Source organism: Elaeis guineensis, chromosome 8 (genome assembly GCF_000442705.2).
Source record: "Elaeis guineensis isolate ETL-2024a chromosome 8, EG11, whole genome shotgun sequence".
Lineage (NCBI taxonomy): Eukaryota > Viridiplantae > Streptophyta > Magnoliopsida > Arecales > Arecaceae > Elaeis > Elaeis guineensis.
This window is the reverse complement of record NC_026000.2, coordinates 750,113-771,532: the sequence shown is the minus strand read 5'-3', so window position 1 is coordinate 771,532 and position 21,420 is coordinate 750,113. Positions and strand designations below refer to the sequence as shown.

The 21,420-nt window shown below is 39.5% G+C and overlaps 2 protein-coding genes and 1 long non-coding RNA gene across 6 annotated transcripts; 2 read left to right on the top strand and 1 right to left on the bottom strand.

Annotated features, from left to right (window-relative positions):
* Window positions 1–1,382: 1,382 nt before the first annotated feature.
* LOC105050882 (protection of telomeres protein 1a) lies at window positions 1,383–13,395 on the top strand. 2 transcript variants are annotated; one of them, XM_010931094.4, is made up of 10 exons: window positions 1,383–1,643; window positions 2,453–2,589; window positions 3,900–4,089; window positions 4,318–4,385; window positions 4,477–4,565; window positions 5,902–6,180; window positions 6,269–6,345; window positions 11,675–11,733; window positions 12,572–12,727; window positions 12,855–13,395. In XM_010931094.4, the coding sequence occupies exons 1-10, from the start codon at window positions 1,460–1,462 to the stop codon at window positions 12,900–12,902; spliced, it is 1,287 nt and encodes a 428-aa protein (XP_010929396.1). In that variant the 5' UTR covers window positions 1,383–1,459; the 3' UTR covers window positions 12,903–13,395. The 2 variants fall into 2 exon arrangements, with proteins under 2 accessions (XP_010929396.1, XP_010929394.1); XM_010931092.4 differs by having other exon boundaries at window positions 1,386–1,643; window positions 12,871–13,395.
* A 630-nt stretch (window positions 13,396–14,025) lies between these two features.
* LOC140851093 (uncharacterized) lies at window positions 14,026–19,967 on the top strand. 3 transcript variants are annotated; one of them, XR_012133899.1, is made up of 4 exons: window positions 14,026–14,388; window positions 14,506–14,908; window positions 17,513–18,370; window positions 18,467–19,961. It is a non-coding gene; the product is annotated as an uncharacterized lncRNA (long non-coding RNA). The 3 variants fall into 3 exon arrangements; XR_012133900.1 differs by having other exon boundaries at window positions 15,591–19,967; XR_012133898.1 differs by having other exon boundaries at window positions 17,513–19,961.
* Window positions 19,968–19,976: 9 nt separating this feature from the next.
* Window positions 19,977–20,781, bottom strand: LOC105050883 (uncharacterized). The gene has a single exon (XM_010931095.4). The coding sequence runs from the start codon at window positions 20,698–20,700 to the stop codon at window positions 20,266–20,268; it is 435 nt and encodes a 144-aa protein (XP_010929397.1). The 5' UTR covers window positions 20,701–20,781; the 3' UTR covers window positions 19,977–20,265.
* Between the last annotated feature and the right edge of the window lie 639 nt (window positions 20,782–21,420).

The following is a 21,420-nucleotide window of genomic DNA, read 5'->3' as shown; positions in this document are numbered from 1 at the left end:
TAGAAATGATAGGAATGGGAGAGAGATTAGAAATGATTATTCTTTTTGTCACATATTTTATCACTTGCCAGAACTTTTATTTCAAGGATATTTAGTTCTTTTCATAGTAGGATATTTTAAAATGAGAATATAACACTTATTATGTATTCATAAATGACTTATTTTATTTTACTAATTTAAAATATTCTAGTTAATTATAGGGTAAAAGATATTTAGATAAATCGATAGATTAACTTAAATCTAAATTTATTTATTTATGAAAGTATTAGTGGGTATTTTTGATAAAAAAATAATAGAAAGAGTATATTGAACCATTCCTAAATCAATGTTATATATTAATTTCTCTTTCACTTATCATCAAATTGTTTGCTAGTTGATTGATATTTTAAACTGACAAAATTATTATATAAATATTTAATTTTAAGATTTATAAAGTCTCTTGCATTTAGATATAAAATTATTCTTCGATAGTCTGTATTATGATATTCTTGACCAATCTTTTCGTTATTTAATGTCATGTTTGATATCAGATACAATTTTTGATTTTAATAAAAATTAAAATTATTTAAAAATAAAATAAAATTTAAAATCTGTCTGACAATCATTTAAATTATATTTGATAATAACAATAGTAACAATGGTCAGGTCTACATCTAATCCATGGTGACAACCAGTGAGGAATGGTGGCGGTAGAGATAGTGGTGATGAGCATGATGATTTTTGATTTTTTAATTTTTTAATTTTATAATATTTTAAAAATAAATAAGAGAAAATTTTAAGAACATCAACCAATTTTACAATAAATTTTTAAAAAAAAATCAAAACTAAAAAGTAGAATTTGATGGTAACGCCTTAGTTAGTAGATCCATGCTGGGTTTAAATAAGGTAATAATATAAAAAAAATTTTAGGCATGGGCATAAACAATCAGATCCATGCTGATTAGCTCATCTAAGACTAATACCACTAATCGAATTTGACATATTTGACTTACCATGACATTTGATCGGCACTAACTATGTGATTGATTTAGTTTAACCCTCATGAGTCTTAATTATATATCATAATATATAATGTAAAAAAACAAGCAACTCATAAGTTTTTTATCGCAGGTTAAGATTCAACACAATTTGAATTATTTAGATTGGAAAATGCATATACTTATATGACTTGTGTCAGACCAAAGTTTTGACTGATGCCTGACGTGATTAAAATTCAAAAAAAGATTGTTTAAGAGAACCTGCCAATTTACACCGAGACAAATCAGGTTAGGGTCGGGTTAACTTTTTGCCACCCCTGGGTCGGGTTCTCGAAATAATATCGGATGTCGTTAGTTTTCGAATATGGATATCCAATCCATATCCGACCGGTTTTTAGCCCAAAAGCAGGCCCATTCTTGGACACTTCCTTTCTCTCAGTTCGAACCAATTCGCGGTCTCCTTCCTCCCCTATGGTTTTGAAATGGAATCGAGTCGATCTCCGGCGAAGAAAGCTAGGGTTTTGGAAGGGGAAACGAGAACGAGTGGGACCTCGACGGAATATTTCTACCTCCCGCTCACGGATGCGTTGAAGATGATTAACGCGAAGGTGAATCTCTTCGCTTCCGTCTCCGAGATCAGGGAGCCGAGACGGAGCAGAGGAACCGGTCTGTCTCTCTTGCCTTTTTCCCCCGAATCTTGCTTCAGTTCGAGGCCTTGTTATGTCTCCAAGTCTTCTTTTTTTCTTCTCAAATATTCCAGCTTTCTTCGAGTTCCTAGGGTTTGGAACGATGGCGAATTGTTGTAAGGTGCTACTTGAGTTTGTAATGATATTTCAGACCAAGAAATATCTCGATTTGAAGCTTCTCTCAACTGAGTTACTTTTAAGGCACAAGTGCCGGTCTTTTTTCGAGATAATAAAACATTTGTATAATTATAATTTGTACATTGGACTGAAGTGATATATTTAGATGCCTGCATTTAAGGAAAAATAGAGGGATATCCCACCCAATTTATCGAAATAACGTAGAAAATATACCTCTATGTAGATAGATCCTCTCTAATACCAAATTTTAAACCTCCTGTAAATTTTACGAGAAAGCTCATATTCGGGGTACCATTTGGTTTTAAAAGAAAAAAAAAGCAATTCTTGAATGGTGGAGCGGCAATTTCCAAATGAATATATTTGATGTTAAGTTTGAATACTCTGTGCTGATGGTATTGTATTGCATCCTTTATATTAGATCTTCTTTTGCCTATGCTGAACCTTAACTTCGCATATAACAAAACTACCCAGAGCTCTTAACTTAAAGTTACTCGGCTCATTTGGTATGGCTGAGCTTTTTATCCTTCCTTTTCAGACACCAATAAGTTACAAAGGAGTTCTTTATCTTGCCCGATTGGATGCTTGCCTGTAAATATATGAAAATCCAATATAAAATGTCTTATTCAATTCGTTTTGTGTGATCCATTGCAGACTATGTTCTCACACTAAAGATAAGGGACCAGTCTTACTCAGCACTTGGGCTTTCTGTAAACTTCTTTGCTGAGAATACAACAAAGTTACCTCATGTTAGGTCAACTGGCGATATAATCGGTCTTCATCATGTTGTGGTAACTCTCAGTATTAGCACTCTTATCTGCCATTTTCTTTGGCATAATAATCCTTCTTGTTGATAGTGTATTCATTTGGTGTCATTGTATCGTTTAAATACATCATTTTGATTAAAACTTTTACCCAGAAAAGATGCATGGTTCTGCATATTATCAGGTAAACTGTCCATGAAATATACTGTATATGGTAGACAGCGGGAAGATGTTAGGAAGATGGGGGGAAGTGTGTTTCTAACCAGGGTATACCAGAAAATCCCCGAAAAATGGGATGCTGGAAAATCACCTTTCAAAAGGAATCCCGTACTCTGGTAATCTGCAAGCTCCCAATTGCACAGATCATTCTCTAATGCATCACCTTCTCTCTCTCAAACATTTGGTTGTGTGGGACTTATCGTGTAATAGTTTGTCTGGGCATCCAAACAGGTCTTTAACACATCGAGTTTTTAATAACATGAAGTTGCATTCTCTCTTTACCGGAATGTGAGATGAAAAAATTCATCTGATGCTTGCATATGTTATGTTTTGTTTAGTCAATAATACTAGATTATCTGGCCTAATATGTAAGATTTATATTGCTGAAGTTTATATCTGCAGATGAAATGGTGAAAAAGTTGAAGGAGAAAGGGAACAATTAGAAGTCCATGAAGGTTGGAGTGCATATTATCTTAAAAGAAATGAAACCAACCAGAATTTTATATCTAATTCCACAATGTTGGCAACATTCAACCAGAAGCATCCTATGTTATTTATAATTGCAATTTTCAGCACTTGCATTGGATTGGCTGTCCCAGGTGTTTACTGATGGCATTTGCCCTTTTACTTCTATAGGAAACTAAAATTTTGTTTACATTTGAATACACAAGTTTTGCTTATCCAACGTGAATGACATGAAGAGGGGCTATTAGAAACATCATCATAATTGTATGTATTCAAGTATTATAAGATATGCTTAACCAAAGCACATGAGTAAGCATTGCATTAGTAAATCTTATTGATTTCATTGTAACCATTGCTTGACCAAATAGTTGGGACCAAACATTCATCTCATTTTTCATATCTTATGTGAAATAACTCTTAAAGGCATGTGTTATTTCTCATTTCAGAATTACAATTCTTGTATATCTGTATGTAGTTGTCATTAATGGTCTTGGTGTGGCATGGATATTTTAAAGTAACTTGTACAATAAGATTGTTGTTTATGAGCTCTGTTGTCTTGTCATCATGTTTTTTGGCTGAAACATTGGAGTTCATATTTGGTTAGAGTGCTTTGAGGAACAAAATCTCAACACTTAAATGCATATCTTGTCCAGATGAAAATCCACAATGGAGAATTTTATTGTGTTTACAACAAGAGGTTCTCTTCGTTTGCACTATTTGAAGGCAAAACTGCTGAGAGTTTCAGTGCTTATCAGACTTCCACAGGGTACAAAGCTACTGATCATGACAATGAATTTTTGTCACAGCTAAGGACATGGTTGCTCAATTATCTGCATGATGCAGGTAAAACTTTATGGTGCATGGTAATTTTAGTTTAGCTTTACTTTCTCACTCAGGCAAGCAATCTGATTCTGTTGATGCTTTGGATCTTTTTGTTTTCTGCTCCAGTATTTGGATCATTTCACTTATCCTGTTCATGAAGATTGGATGGATTCTCTTAATTTTTTATTTTTTTTTACCTTCATTACTTCTTTGCAATGCCAATTCTAATTTCTTAATCTGGTTGTTTAGTTCTGAATGAATACTCATTGGAGCTAAATAGAATCAAGATTGGTCATTGTTTTGATCTAATATGCAAGGTAAGTCAATGGGCCTAATAGTTTATTTTGTATATTTGTTCTTAGGTAAGTATAAATGTGAAAAAAAAACATTTTCATGGTTGTGCTGAAGGTTCTTCATTTGTGCGAAACTTCTAACAGTGAATGGGTGCTCTTTGTGTGGGATGGAACGGATACCCCTCCTATAAGCTTCACAATGGAGTAAGTATATATTTTCATTTGATTTTAAAATTTTCTCATTACTTAGTTGTATTAATTGGGATTTCAAACTTCGATAGCAAGGTCTATTTTAGTATATAGACTATTGTGAATATAGGAAATAAGCCTAACTATGATAATAACCAACATTCTCTTCTTGTTTTTATGAGATCAGTTGCATGAATTTCTCAAATTTTATTATTACTATCTGTTGAGGGTGTTTGCATTGGACCTGACAAAATTTCAGTCTGCAACTAACTTTGCTTTCAGAATGGTTAGCTTCAACAGAAAATTGGTTTGCTGGGAATAGTTCTGAAACTCTTGACCTGACATGAACATGCATTCTGCTTTAGGTAACCTTTTGTGAACCCGACAATCAAATGCAAGTATAAAATTACTTGATTGCAAGGTGTTTGACAAAATGTTTAGGCGTAAAACTTGTGGTTTTTTCTTTAATGTTTATAGCTTTCCAAAAGATCTTTTTGAAGGTAAGAAGATAAAAAAGGTGCGGGCATGTTGTCTAAATTCAATTATGGACTCTGTCAAGGATCACCTTAATGGTTAGTTTATATCACATCTTTAGCCATGGTTTCGAACTTGATGGACAATAAAATATGCATATATATAAGAAAAGAATTCTGTCCATAACTTTCCATTGTTCCGGAAATAATTAAAGCATAAGGTGTATTCCATGGAAGGCCTAACTTAAGGCACGAGGGGTGTGGTCAACCTCTAGCTGATATGCATAACCAGCATTATGTATCATCAATTATGAGACTCGAGGTGTTTTTCAGGGTATTGCCTTGAGTTACAAGGTGAGGTCAACCTCAAATAAGCCTTTCTCTCAGTGACAGTTTCTTTCATTTACAGCAAAAAGGTTTGATTCCTTAATCTGACTTGAATTTAAGTGGCCTAGACTTGCATCATGGATGGGAAAGAGCTACACTATAAGACAGCTGTTATGTTGAATATGTAATAACTAAGGTATAATATGATTTTGTGAAAATAATATGTTGAAGGGGCTTGTTTGTTGTTCTATAAAGAAGACCTCTGCAAGGTGGAGCTTCAATTCGCAGAAGAATCTATAGAAAGGGAAATATAATATCTTGGATGAAGATTCTAATGATGAATTGGAAAGGTTTACATAGGTTATGAATATAACGGAGGTAAGAACATGTGGTGGAAAAGAATTTGTAGAGCTAACCTAACTGATGAAATGTGGCCTGTTGGTTATGGCTTTGTGGTTATGGTATAGCTACAGTTTCTTTATATGCAAATTTCTGATCTGTTATATGATGAGAGTAATGTGCAGTGTAATTCTGTTTCATGAAAATAACAGGCTGGATAATGAAGGGAAAACTCCATCTCCTTTACATGTTGAAGAATTTTCTCTTTCAAGAGAAGTCCTGCACGCATTTCCTCGAGTTGGGACAGTCTTAAGGGTATTTGCTAATAAATATTTCAAAGAGGTTCCACAATTGCAGGGAGGTGGCCACTGGGTTAAATTATGCAATATGGTATGTGAGCTGCAGTCTGATATGTGGAAGGGTGTATTGCAGCCTTCCAGTAAAATCCATCTTCTATCTGATCAAGATGACACCATATTACATCGTTTAAAGTAATTTCATCTCTTTTATTGATTGGTATAACTCAGTTCTTTTATCTTCAGTGGGAATCTTTGTAACAGCTTTCATTTTTCAAACTAGGATGTATAATGATCGTATTACATCTAAGCCAAAGTGCCAACCTTTTATGAGCTTTCCTCAGCCATCTGATATTACAGGTATTGGATTTAACTTCGTTCTTTGGTTAGGAACTTGCATGAAGCATTTGCTGTTCTCATTTTTGATTTGCTGTTTTTTTATATGATCATTCATTTTTTTTAATTGGGTGTGTATTTTTCCTTTTCATCTCAGTGATTGATCATTGTGGAATTAAGGATCGATCCTCAATAAATTAATTTTTTTTTTGTTTTTAAGTTTAAATTCTTGCTTTTTCCTGGCATTCTAGACCGTAAAGGTAAATCAACACAGATTATACATGTCATCGAGTTAAAATTTTCTATGCCTTTATGCATCCTTCATGAGCTTTCTTCTAATTGAGAGTGATCTCCTCGGCTTTTGTTTCTGCATATTTGTTTATGAAGGCATGATGGATGTTTGGCTCATTGCAAATGCATATGCATCTCTCTATTGATTTTTGAAACTTTATCTTTTAGTGAGTTGGGTACTTGTAATGAAGATAGATTTGGGACATGGCTTCATCAAAACATTCACAAGTAGGTCAGACCATCCACTATTTGGCTATGCATTTTTCACAACTGATGCTTTGTCAGATAAAGTTGCCCTGCCTAGGAAAAAACGGCGCCAATTGTGAGAGCATTGATGTTGGTTAATGTGGAGAAAGCAATGTAACTTGCTCCAATCCTTCAGTTTTCTCTCAACTTAGAACCGTGCTTTATAAATGACCCTGACTTGGTGGGAAAAAGGCTTGAATGATGAAGATGACTGTGAGATACTAAACAGGGACATGCGAAGTTTTGAATCAAGGTCTTTGTAGGGGTATCTGAGCCAGCAATTAGAAACTTGAAAACTGTTTTTTCTGAGTCTGGTTATTTTCTGCTGGCTGTGGTCATACACCAACGAGCCAGGTTGAAGCCCTTTTCTATGTAACCAGGCCATATGGTTAACTTAGGAATTAAGAATTTTTTGGTACTTGTCTTCTGTGAAATTAAGCAAAATGATTTCACCAGAAGACTTGGCATAAATAATTTTAATCATATTTTTCATGCATTTGATTGAGGATGTGTCTTCAAATGTATCGTGTGTATGTGACTTGTTGGGTGGATGTTTGGCCAGGACACCACCTTCCAGGACCTTTTCAGTACAACGCAATGCAGCAGAAAGAAAGAAAAAATAAAATAAAAATAATCAAAATACGTGGATCAGCCACAAAAGGGCTCGCCTCCACGGGGCATGCAAACTTCACTGTAAAAAAAAAAATTTACAAGAGGAGATCTCATCCTTCATACATCCAATTTCTCTCTCACAGAAAGTTTTCCTCACAAAAGCTCTCTTGGAAGATCCCCCTGAACTCCTGAAGTGGCCGCTGTCCGCTGTCCAGAAACTCCTTTGCTCCTTTTCTCACAGCATTTCAGCCTTCTCTCTCTCTCTTCTTCACGGGATCAGGCTCTTCTAAGATTTCCGCACGCACCAGAGACCAGCCGAACCATCATACAACCACTCTCTCGCTGTTTCCAAGCCTTTATAGGCTTAAAAAACCCTTGTTAGATTAGTATTAGGAGTCCTAAACTAACCCAATTAAGGCTCCAAGCCGTTGGATTATGATCGGGAGTCACCAGAGCCGTCCGATCGCGATCGATCCACAGAATAGTGCAGTGGACCGCACCAAACAGATGGGAAACGGGTCTGCGGTCCACAGACCCGGCCGTGGACCATCCGGTCCACGGTGGACCGGGATCTGGGCTCCCAATGCAGTGCGCTGGGCTGCGCCAGCCCGCGAGTGGGCCTGGGCCGTGCCCCACGCGCTCGGGCCTGGGATGGCCCACGCGCCCGGGCCTGGGCTAGGTCCGCTCGCTGGGCTGCGCCCTGCTCGTGCCCAGCCCGCGTGCTGGCCGCACTTGGGCCGCGCACCGCCGCCTGCAGTCGTGCCGCCGCCTCTCCCCCGACCCGCTGTCGGCAGTTTTCCATTGTCTCGGGTTTCGTGCCAACTTCAAAAGCTTGTATCTCCTCCGTTCGGGCTCTGTTTGAGGTGATCTTGATTTCGTTGGACTCCGTTTTTTGTCGCGGATCTCGTTATGGGCTTAATGTGGACCGAATCTCGAGGCATCAAATCCTAACAATCTCCATCTCGACTCGATATTCGGCCTCCTCCTGACTCCGAGAGCTTCTGGATCTCCTCACGCTTATGTCCTGGGACAATTACCTGTTGATCATGGATGGGCAAACATGGGAGTCGAGTTAAGCCGTTCGATTCCATCTCCATCGTATGCTGTGCTCCTCTTGACCTGAGACCTACTCGGGGCATCATCCTGCGGCAATAGGAATCTCACCTTGCGACGTCACCTTTCCTTCTCCCGAGTCTCTTGTCTCGTGCCCGATCCACCTCCACCTGGAGCTCCACCTCGCTCTGGGCTCCACCTGGCTTCTGAAGCTCCACCTCGCACTGGACTCACTGTCAGATTATAATGTCCTCTGCTCCTCTTCTTCCCCTCCAGCATAATCTTATTGCGGCATAGCACCCTCAGAATTTTTCCACCAGCTACCGTCCTGTAGCCTCTCGAATCCAGTCTACTCAGTGAGATAAGATTCCATCTGAAATCGAGTATGTATCGGACCTCCTCCAATCTCTTCACTGCAATATCATGTGTCCTCCAGTTGATCATCCCGATACCTCTGATCGTACAGCTCGATCCATCCGACAGATATACAGTGCCCTCACTGTTCTTCAGAGAGTCAAACTGCTCTCTGCAACATACATGATGGATGCATGCAGAATCTAATATCCACTGCTGAGAAAAAGTAGATACCTCGTCAGATATCTTCAGGATATCTTCATCTGAATCGCTATCGGCCGTCGCCACAGCAGCCATCGTCCGATTTTTGAGTTGAGGGCAATCTCTGATTAGATGCCCCAACTCCTCACACCGGTAACACTTGATTTTGCTCAAGTCTCTTCTGGACTTGGACTGCCCTCGTCGCGATCTTCTGTCGCTCCGTCTACCGCCTCTTGCTTCTTTAAAAGCCACTAAAGCTGAGCTACCGCCACCTGAGCTCGAAGCTGGGTTCTGTCTCCTGAGAATCTCGTTGTGGAGTATCGCTACGGTGACCTCGTCCATCTTGATGATGCTCTTCTCCACTAGAAGAGCAATCATCAAAGACTCGTACGAAGGGGGAAGCGACACCAGCAAAACCAACATCTTGGTCTTCTCCTCAACATTCTCACCAACGCTGAGAAAGTCGGTGAGGATCTTCTAGAAATGGTTGAGATGCTCCTGCACACTCTATCCCTCAGCCATCTGCAGCTGGTAAAACTATCTCCAGAGGAAAGGAGTGTTGGTGAGAGACTTCGTCATATACAACTCCTCGAGCTTCGACCACAGCACCGTCAGAGAAGTTTCGCTAAGCACATGGATCACCACCTCATCCGCTAGGTACATACGGATGGTACTCACCGCCTGCATCTATAGCCGTCTCCAATCTTGCACCTCCATGATGGTCGGCTTCTCCTCACACAAGAGAACATCGATCAATCCTTGCTGGATGAGCACGTCCTTCACCATTGCCTGTCACAAGGAGAAATTGCTCTTTCCATCAAACTTGTTGATCTCCATCTCGATTGATTCTGTTTTTTCCATCTTCAGTCTTGCTCACCACCGCTGCAGTCTGCGTTCTTATACCGCCTCGCTCTGATATCACTTGTTGGGTGGATGTCTGGCCAGGACACCACCTTCTAGGACTTTTTCAGTATCACGCGATGCAGCAAGAAGAAAGAAAAAATAAAATAAAAACAATCAAAATACGTGGATCAGTCACAAAAGGGCTCGCCTCCACGGGACATGCAAACTTCACTATGAAAAAAAAAATTTACAAGAGGAGATCTCACCCTCAATCCTCATACATTCAATTTCTTTCTCACAGAAAGTTCTCCTCACAAAAGCTATCTCTCTTGGAAGATCCCCCTGAACCCCTAAAGTGACTGCTGTCCGCTGTCTAGAAGCTCCCCTGCTCCTCCTCTCACAGCGTTTCAGTCTTCTCTCTCTCTCTTCTTCATGGGATCAGGCTCTCCTAAGATTTTCGCACATGCCAGAGACCAGTCGAACCACCATACAACCACTCTCTCACTGTTCCCAGGCCTTTACAGGCTTAAAAAACCCTTGTTAGATTAGTATTAAGAGTCCTAAACCAATCCAATTAAGGCCCCAAGCCGTTGGATCATGATCGGGAGTCACCAGAGCCGTTCGATCGCGATCGATCCACGGAATAGTGCCGTGGACCGTGCGAAACGGATGGGAAATGGGCTTGTGGTCCACAGACCTGGCCGTGGACCACCCACTCCACGGTGGACCGGGATCTGGGCTCCTAGCGCGGCGCACTGGGCTGGGCCGGCCCACGCGCCCGTGTGCCTGGGCCTGGGCCGGGCCCGCCCGCTGGGCCGCGCCTTGTGCGCGGAGGTGCCCGCACTGGCCGCACCTGGGTTGCGCACCGCCACCTGCGGCCGTGCTGCTGCCGCACCCCCGGTCCCCCGTCAGTGGTCCTCTGCCGCCTCGGATTTCGTATCGACTTCAAAAGTTCATATCTCCTTCGTTCGGGCTCCGTTTGAGGTGATCTTGATCTCGTTAGACTCCATTTTTCGTCACGGATCTCGCTATGAGCTTAATATGGACCGAATCTCGAGGCGTCAAATCCTAACATGACTTAATGCCACCTTTTCTGTGTGTGTTGAAGGATATGTTTCCTATTATTTTTGTATCAATCTCGACCTAGAGTTTTTGGCTGGTGCAATGATAAACACACAAATAGATCTAGCAAGCCAATGGTGTTGCATATTTTTTTGGATGGCTGCGGTACTCATTGCAACTGATTACATTGTCTGCAAGCTCATGTTGACTTTTCTGGAGTATGTCTGTGGCATCTTGGTTCTCTATCTTTTATAATTAATCTTTTGCAAAATCATCTTACTTTTTATAGAAATTATTTATTGTTTATGTTTTTGTTTTGTAGCTAAACTTCCTCAAAAATGGAATTGAATACATGGGAAATTGGAAATACATTTTGCCTAAACTAGATTACAATGTTTTGAAGAATCATGCACTATCCATTTTACCGTAGAACATTGCTTTTTTTTTTCCCCCCTTTTTGCTGTAGTCCTGCTTTTTATTTTTTTATTTTTTAAAAAATTTCTCACTTCAACTTTTATGACTGTAGTAAATCATTTATGAACATAGAAACCCATATTTTCTAATATTTCTGTTGAATCACTGAGTGAGGCATATCAATCTGAAACCATAAAAGAACATTTATGTCTACAGTTATCTTTCTTTTTTCGCTAAACTTCCCACTTTTTTTAAACAATTTATTCTTAACTTTCAGATACAGATTTCAGGCATGCTGCCTTTGCGACATTGATGGATTCGCTCACCCATCCTGAGGTTATGTTGTCTATGGATTTTCAAGATAACTTTTAACTTTTCTTCTGTCTTATATACACAAAATAGAATTACTCCCTAGAAGGAGATATAATTTAGTTTAAAAAATTTGATTGAACTTGCGCAACTGGATGCTTCAACTTACATATTAATTAAAATTCAAATGGTATAGAAGCGAAACTTTAAGATGATTCTTCTTGATCATATTGCCATTCTTTAATAGCTTTATTTTCCAATGCATGTAATTTCCAATTCCAGCATGGTATCTTGTCTAAACACATTTTTAGCCAGCTCTTACCACGGATCAAGTAATTGACATGTGTCTAGGAATGCTTGATAAGTGAAGTGTAACCATACCGATGCAGTAAACTTGAACAAATTAATACTGGATATCAAAATAGATTAACAACGTGTAGTAGCCTTTTTTCCCTTTTTCATAACGTGAACTAATTTTTCTTCAATATTATTTACAACTGACTAAACTACCTAGTTTAGTTATACAATTACATGTATACCATTTTATTTCGTTTTTCTTTTCCTTCTTATGTGTATGGAGATGTTCCATCATCAAGGTAATTTGAATGTGAAAAGTGTTGGGCACTTAGGTGTAATTTTGTGGAGACTCAAGTATCCCCATCGTAGGTGTCTAGGTTACACTGGCAGCATGGGATTCCTTGTATCTTATAAGAGACATCCTTTGTCAAATTAATGTAATAACTATCCCTTTCTTGTATAGAAAATAATCCATTCAAGCTTTCCGCTCGAAACATGCAATTAGTGTTGGACAATTATTTTGCTGCAGGGAAAACACTCATTTCAGTTTGGATTCTGAATCTTATAGGTAACGCATAGGTGCAAGTGCATTGTTCGAGTGGCAGCGGCTTATCCTTGGCGAGGTGAAGACCTCCGTTCTCCAGTTGATGGGCACTACCGGATCAGATTGACTTTGGAAGATCCTACAACAAGAATTCATGCATATGTGTATAGAGAAGATGGGGTAGGATTCAAATTCCACTTTACCCTCACGGCTTAATGCTAAAGTTACCTCACATATCTTTGGACATCGAAAGTATGTGTGAAGTTCAGTAATTTTCAATTGATGCTTGAGGACTGCACCCTAACAGATCCAACACATACCAGGAATATTTTTTTGGTGGCTACCCAACAAATGATGAACTAGCTAGAAAGATGAACATGCTACTGGGTATAACTGATGGTGCTGGCCAAGTCCGTGCTGCTAGAGACCCACCATGGGCATGGTGCTGCTTGAAATCTTATTATTTGGACAAAAACAACCCATGGGAAACCAGGAGGTACCGGATCTTTGCCACCAAGCTAACTGGGTGAGGAAGCTTTTGATCATCATACATTTTGAGTCTTGGGATATATGTTTTTTTTGGCACCAAGCTAACTGGGTGAGGAAGCTTTTGATCATCATACATTTTGAGTCTTGGGTTGTATGTTTTTTTTTTGGCAAGTTGGGATGTATGTTTTTTTTGGCAAGTTGAACTGGTCCTTATCATGTAAATACCATTTGGGGAAGATTTCCATGTCTTGTAACTTGTGGTCCTTGTGCTATACAGAAGGTCTGGTTTTTGGGGATGCTTGTAATTCTGAGGAATTACTTTGTTTGCTTCAAGTTGATAATCAGCCAGATTATAGTCAGCACCAGAGTTCCTGAAGAACTATGTTGCAAGTTTTTCTCCATTCCTTCAATCATCCATACTCCTTTCGTTCAGCCTTGTTTGAATATTCTGTGATGTCCTGCAATTGCCCATGTAATTTTCTCTGCATGAACGGGTAAAGCACCTATTTTGCATGCTATAGGTATGATCTGACTGTCTAGGCTACATTCTTCTCCTCCCTCTGTTTGCAATCTGTGAAGGTTTCTTTCCTTCTTTCCTTCCTTTCTTTACTTGGTAACTTTAATCATTGCATCAAAATGCGAAGATACACTTGTTTCGGTAGTCATGCTATTTTTCTTAACGACCCAAAGTTTTTGAATTTGATTTTTGTATGGTGCATTATCAGCAATATATACCTGACCAATTATTAGCATAGCGGAGTACCCTTTTTCTTGTCAAGAAAAAGAATCTTTGCATGGTAATAATCTTTAAACCAATCAAGATCATTCAGGACATCTTAAATGCAGATGATCTTCTCAAGCTTATCCCATGATTGGTGGGGCATATCACAAATCTGCTCGCTAAGATATTTGAGTTGTTGAGGCACCCTTTAAAATGTTATCATCCCTGCTAGTGAAGGCAACCCTCTTTTGTTTGGAAAGTAAAAGCAATCCTCGTTTGTTCTCATTAAGCCTCGGGATGACTGGCTTTATATCTGCCGGGTCACAGTGCTCAACAATCCGATAACAAGGAGAGGCTGGTATTACGTTATATGGAATCTTAGAAGTTATTTAATTTTTCTTAAACCAGTAGTTATTTAATAATTGGTGAAGTGGAAAGCGGCGGCCTGCGTCCCTGGTCTGTGGTATGAACGAAAGAGCGGGCGGGAACAGCTCCTACAAATATGATAAATACTTCCCGAATCCGAATCTCCTCACTCCATCCTCTCTCTCCATTCTCCGAACGCCACCATCCTCTCTCCATTCTCCGAACGCCACCGGTTCGAGATCCCAGAAGAGCCCGGAATCTCAGAGTACCGAACCCTATGACTCTTCCAAACCCTCATTGAATCCCACCGAAATTCTACTGTTCCGCGAATTCTGCATCTCTTATTTCTTTTTTCCGTATCTTGATATCTTCCAATTCCTAGGTTTCTCTCTCGATTACTCGGCCTTGCTGCCCATGGAGTTGGCGAGGGCCGTCTGGGTTTCGGTCTTCCCTTCCAGCTATGGTCGATGGAGGAGCAAGTGGGGGAATTCCAACCAATACTCGAGGATTAATGCTAAGCGAGAGAAAAAAAGTGTCGTGAAAGTCGGTGGTGATGATGACGATTTCTGGAAGTTCCAAAATAGAAGTCGTCTTGGGTCAGCAATGCAACTGGTATCGGGGCCGCCGAGGTGGAGACACTTTGGCTGAGAGGCCCGGGTGTGCTTGCGTGGCGCCGTCACCACTTGGTGCTCCACCTTGGGATGGAGGTGTTAATCTTGCTATTTGCTCCAGCAGCGCTCCGGCAACTACCACTTCGCCTCTCCACCCTTTCTGATCTGAAAGCGGTAAGCATTATCGCTACAATTTGATAGTTTTCTGCTAGTTGAATGAGTCTATCAGTCCATTCAGTTGATTCTATTGATTCATCTTGCATTTAATTGGAGTAATGTGTTGGTATAGCGTGTTAAGCAAGCACAACTTGTGGCGTAGCTTTACCTTCACCAGAACGATGATTTAATTATACCTCTGATGATGAAAACGGGGATTAAGATATTGGTGATAGAGTAATGCTTCAATTTAATCACACTTTGCTGCAGCAATGTTCGAAATTCTCAACTACATACACACTGCAAGATAAACTACGAGTGATTGACCGTGTTATTTTTCAGCTCAAGATTTTGACATCAAACCTACCTCAACCATTGGAAGAGGCAAAAGAGAGTAAATTAAATTTAATTAACTAATTCATAGTGGGTGGCTATTCAGAATGGTTTGAGAATTCCTATTCAATTACCTTAGCATTAGCATATGCTTCCTAGTTAAAAGCAGAATGTCACATTCTCCACAAGAATTGAGTATCATTTATACAACCTAGCAAACATTGAGTTGCTATCCTGAATTAACTTGGTTCATTTTTCCTTCTCCTGGATCTTAAAGATTAAACTCATTTTTTATGCTCCACTGTTTCTTCCATTATTTTTTCTCTTGGGTGGGGGGTGTACATTCTTGCATCACTTTTTGGTGCAGAATGGAGTGACAGAGAAGATCTCACTTGGCCCATTGGTCAACAAGACAAGGGACATGTGACATGTTTTTCTTCAAGGCAAATTTGAGGATATGTTATACTGCTACAAATTTGACCAAAAATTTTCTCCTGAAGATAGGCACTACTTTGATTATTCCCACATTTTGCTGTATCCTTATTCTAAGGTTGAATTTGTTCACATTAGTTAGATCAGTCTGTGGTTTTCTCAGTATAATGCTGTTGAATGTTAGTTTTCTAGCAAATATTCATTCTTGCAAGTTGAAGCAGTTAATATTTTAAGCATACATGACTCATTTTAAGATCATGCACTACAATTCCTGGCCAGTATGTTCCGGACTTCTGACAAGGTATTTATGTATATTATAAATACTGCACTACATTCAAATTTATTATTGTTTATGTATCTCTTTTCCCTTTGAATTTTAAGGCATTACTTTCATTTTCTCTACTTTTGTTTGTATATTGCTTGAACCTTATGTTCTCATGAACATGACAGTAATAAGCTGAATTCCATATTTTATAACTTTATATCAGTTAGTTAATTTAGGAGACCTAGTTTCTGTAAATGTAATATTAAGATTTTGTTCTGCTGCTGTATATTAGAAACTCACATCTTAACACTCCACTTAAAGAAATGCATGAGACTGGCTCGAAGGAGGATTAACCTGTTACCTAGAAAATGGGGAGCAGTGACGTCTTTTACTTTAAATTTTGGAGTTTAGAGAGATAATGAAGGTAGAATTAAGGGTATTTTATATGGAAGACCGGAAGGCCTGATGATAGGATGATCTTCCCCACCCATCCCGGGCCCCCACCCACCCTCTCCTTTTAAATAACATTTTTGCATCAATCAATTTTGTTAGAGAAGCACTAATGCAACTTTTGTTGCTTGTGTACCCAAAAAAAGGAGGTTGGGAACTTTGAGGGCAATGAGCTTATTAGCTTGTGGAATTGAACCTAAGAAGTTTGAAAGTAATTTTGATGGTGGAATGGATGAAGGGAAGCCTGAAGATCTTCTTTTATGAAGTCAATTTATTTATGAGAGGCAATTTCATGGCTGACTAATTTCTCCCTGAATATCTTAAGCAACATTGGCCAGCATTGAAACCTATGAGTGGATCTTGCCTGTATACTTGACTTAGAAAAACCGTTGGCAGATTGATTTTGAAGTGGTTCTGAATTGTCAAGGATAGGATGAGTTCTAGAAAGAGATGGATTGGGCGGATGAAGAATTCTATCATTGCTTTTAGCTTTTCACTACTCAAAACAAAAGGATTGTTTTGATTGGTCTTTTGCAGGTGATATACACCAATATTGGATAAAATGCCACGGAGTAGACTAATAGGTCACATAATCACATGAGAATTTGAAAAGCACATGACTCACCTACAGTTAGGTATCCTAAAATTGATCATAGAATAACTCAATGACTTGTCTAAAATGTAATCAAATAGTGCTTAGCCCATGCACTCAGAACCTTGCTCTGTCTGGATGAAGTCAAGGGTTCAAGTCCTGTCAGCTGCTCCATGATTTCCAGGTCATTGCAATTGTGCTGCTGCTAGAGGCACTTGTGGTGCAACCTGTATGGCATGGAGGCTTGCAGAGCTTGTTGGTCCTCATGTGGGTTATTATAGTAACCTGGTATTATAGTGCCTTGTGCGTAGGGTATGCCAAAAGGCCATTTTGTAAATATTGTTGATTTTATAAATTTTGAAGCTTTGCATGATTTAGTAGTTTCTTGATTGTATAGCCTGCAGTGCCTGCACTTTGAATCTTTGTTAATATCTTCTTCTTCTTCTTCTTCTTCTTCTTCTTTTCTTTCTTCTTTTTTTTTTTTTTTTGTATATTTTGCTTGGCCTTTCCTCTAGGTTTAACTTCAGCATGCTATGTGTAATGTTTTCAGTTTGATTGGGAGGGAGATTTACCTTTACACGATCCTCAAAAGGACCTTACAATCTAGGAAACGCCTGCAAGAGGCTTCCCAAAGCATGATTCGAGTAAGACAGATTTCCCAGGGACTTATCTTGGTGCAGCAAATAAATTTGAAGCACTACTATGATAGTAGTTATATTGTTGAGTATTCGTATGCTCGTGAGCAACCAACATATCTTTCTTCTTATCATGCATCGATTAATATTAGCACATATCTGGAATATTACCTCCATAACGTCCATGCAAGAGTTTAGAAGGTTTGAGAGGGAGATATTTCTCAATTTCAACAACTTGCTCAAGTATTTTGACATACATGCACATTTTTAAGTTAATGGTGATGTTTCAGGCACCTCAAGCAACACTACTGCAGTGCTTGTAAACAAATATAATAATGGCACGGGAGGGCTCCGGTTGGTTGTATCACCACTTGAGCCTGGAAGCATCTCTTTGTAGAAATTGAAACCTGTTGATGAAATCTGTCTAAGATGTATTATTAGTGCTACCCCCCATACTCCTGAAACCCTGATTGCTCATGGTGGTTGTCAGAGGCTTTACAATTCCCATGTTATTATGTTTATGTTAGTTTGAAAAAGAAAAAAAGATATTGAATGCCCTTGTTATACTTTTTTTTCTTTGGTAGAAGCCTTTGTCATACTCAAAGCAGGATAACTTTTTATCTTAAAAAAAAATTGTGGTATGTGCTACGTAACCATGCTGTTCAAGTTTGATCATCCATAGGTTGTTCCCTAAAACTTGCAATCTAAGAATTTGGTGCTGGCAGCTATTCAATGCAATCGTTCCAGTATGTAGATTCTGACAACTGCTAAATGTAAGGTTCAATTTGTGTTTGTTGGATGGTCACCAATATGAGATTGTCTGTTTTTTTTTAATTTTGGTTCTCAGTTGAGCATTTAAAAAACTACAGGAGCTTGGGATCAATTGTATCAGTTGTCAAGAGTTCAATAAGCTGGAGTACTTCAGCCACAACTCCATTCTTGGTGAGAATAAGTCTGTGGACTTGATCTAACAGTTAATTAATATTTTTGATCAATTATTTAGCAGATTATCATTGCGTAGTGGTCCATGCTAGTCCCTTCTAGAAGTTAAAACTCCCACTGGAAAATAGTTGATCAGCAGTCCTTATGTTATTACTTTCTGTAAGTTAAATTTGTGTTTAAGTTAGCCACCATGGCCAAACTTCCATATATATGGGTGGTGTGATGAGGGTTCATCATCATTTTCGATCAAGTTTAATTCCTGGTCAAAGTTACTCTTAAAATCTTTTCTTGCATTTTAATTTTCTCAAGTCTTCCCAACCTCCTTTTAACCCATCTGCACAAATTAAAGAATCCTGCTTTGCAGGGTTCATTTTGTGGATTTTAAAGCCAACGCAGGGCATCTGGCCTTTCATCTAATTTAATATGACTACATTTTGTGTCATCTTATATAAATGCTTTATAGTCGGTGCCCATTTTTCAGGTTTTTCATTTTCTATCACATAAAAACTTTAATAACTTCCTCCGTAGTAATTTTGTCCGTCTTTTATGGAGAATTTCTCATCATTTTCCTGGAGCTTTTTACCTCCCTTGTCAGGTTGAATTTCTGGGGATACTCAACAACAAACTATTTTTCACCAATGATGAGGTATTAATCAGCCTGTATGACTGCAGCTGTGATGCAATTAAAGAATTCAAGACTTGTCAGAGAAGCTCACAAACGAGGCATTGAGGTAACTTGTGTGTTTGGTGCATACATCAATTTATAGTAGATTGTTTAAGGTAGACACTCTGGATTTTGTTTGTTCATATAATATCGTAATGTTTTAGTTTAAATTTGCTCAGAAGTTACTAAGCCAAACAAGATAGTTGCATGATGTTGCAGTCATTTGTGCACTTCTGCTAATGTAACAAAACTAGATAGGTGGGGAGCGCAGCATCTCAATAATCTAGAAAATTAGCGGACGCTACTAATCATTTAACGGAGCAAATATTTCTGCAGATAAGATTAAACATTGGAAGACCTCCAGGGGCTTAGAAAGCATGTTAGCGGCCATCAGTTATTTTTCAATATGATATGCAGTCTGGAAATAGAAATCCATGGAACACTGAAAAACAAATATAACTAACAAGGTCTACGATTTTGTTTAAAAATGATCTAACCGAGATATATTCCAAACCTTCAACTTCATCATAAAGAACAGTAAACTAAATTGACAGTGTAATTCTGTAAACTAGTATTTTTAATTCTTATCTTTTTCTATATCATTTCTAAACAGACTTCCATACGATCTTGGCCAGCATTCACGGCAAATTACTCGGTCGAAACAATTAATACATCGAACGACTAGCCTATGTAAAATATTCCCTAATAAGCCAGGACTCCTTTCTTTTCTTTTCTTTTCTTTTCTTTTCTTTTTTTAAAAAAAATAGGAAATATACTCTAAAATTCCCGAAGAAACTTCAGATCTTATTCATTCAAGTACACGAGTTGCATCCGCCCAAGATGATAAAGCGCTCCAGTTTGTAATCTAACAATTATATGGAAAGCCACCTCCATGCCCATTTGCTAATCGTCTCTCTCTTGTTCCTGGATATTTGTAAACTGCTGATATCGAGAAAAAGAAGAATTCTGTTTCATGTTCATTACATATAACCGGGTCGGTCGCTTTGCAAGAAAGAAAGACAAGACGAAAAGGATGGATGGAGAAGAAAGAGAGAAAAGAAACTACAAGGAGGAAGAGGGAGGGGAGCTCCTGGTGGCGGTCTTGACTGCGTTCCACATGGCGCCGAGGCCGGAGAGGATGGGGGGGATGGTGGCGCCGGAGGCGAGGCCGATGGCGAAGGACTGGAGGAAGCTGGGCTTGGAGTCGAGCTTCATCTCGATGATGGCGAGGCGGGTGTTGATGGTGTCGAGCTTGCGGACGGAGTCGGTATCCTTCTTGCCACCACGGCCGGACACCACGGACTTGTAGAGGAGGGACTGGAGCTCGCCGATGGCCTGGAGGGAGGCCTCGCGGGTGCCCAGCCCCTGGGCCTCGTAGTGGGACAGCACCCCCTCCGGGCCCGGCAGCTGCCGCTTCTTCTTGTTCTTGTTATTGGTGGTGGTGGTGGAGTCGTTGGGAGGAGGAGAGGCGGCGTTGGGGGTTGAGGGCTGTTCCATTCTGGACGGCGATTCGGTGGTCGAGCTTAGAGAGGGAGGCGGTTAGGGTTTTATCGGGTGGTGCTGGTGAGCACGTGGGATCCACCGACCACCGGATGTTTTTGTTTGCTCGGATTCGTTGGAATTGCCATCTTCGAATCCGCTTCCTCACCCGGCGCTGCGCTTGCGGGTGGAACGATGGTCCGGACTGCGGGTCCGCTAACGGATTACTCTCCGCATCCGCTCCAAAGTTGGGGCCTGACTGAACTTGGTCGAACGGGTTTGGGTGATTTCCTACCCATGGGATCATTACCCGCAACATATACGGTCGTATAATTAAAAGATTACCCTTGTGAGAATATAAAAGGTTGAGGCAGAGATACCCTATCTCACCTCTAACTGTCAATTGAAATCTCTCTCACAATTGGGTTGGTGGAATTCTCAATCTCACGAAAAAAAGGTGAACTTGAGTTATCTGAGAATCAAGTCATGCGTCAACAGGAAAGAGTTTTGTGTTTCGGATTTCAGATACAATCACAGGCTGCCAACTAGTGTAATTAGTAAAGTTAAGAGAGGGTTTTAATTAGTTCGGTTGGTAAAATCAGTCAGGGTATCGGGTACTAATGATCCAGACTTCCACCTTGCCTTCATCACGGTAAATTATCTTATTGAATGTGGATAAAAAGGCAAATTGATCAATATGGATGTTGATATAGTTTTGAAAGTGGCTTGCAGCTACGT

What these genes read in the sequence shown, in the direction of transcription:
- LOC105050882 (XM_010931092.4), top strand. Translation starts at nt 1,460, where the DNA reads ATGGAATCGAGTCGATCTCCGGCGAAGAAAGCTAGGGTTTTGGAAGGG. An exon ending in GAGACGGAGCAGAGGAACCG is followed by an intron (nt 1,644 to 2,452) that starts GTCTGTCTCTCT and finishes GATCCATTGCAG; the next exon opens with ACTATGTTCTCACACTAAAG. An exon ending in TCGGTCTTCATCATGTTGTG is followed by an intron (nt 2,590 to 3,899) that starts GTAACTCTCAGT and finishes TATCTTGTCCAG; the next exon opens with ATGAAAATCCACAATGGAGA.
- LOC105050883 (XM_010931095.4), bottom strand. Translation starts at nt 20,700, where the DNA reads ATGGAACAGCCCTCAACCCCCAACGCCGCCTCTCCTCCTCCCAACGAC.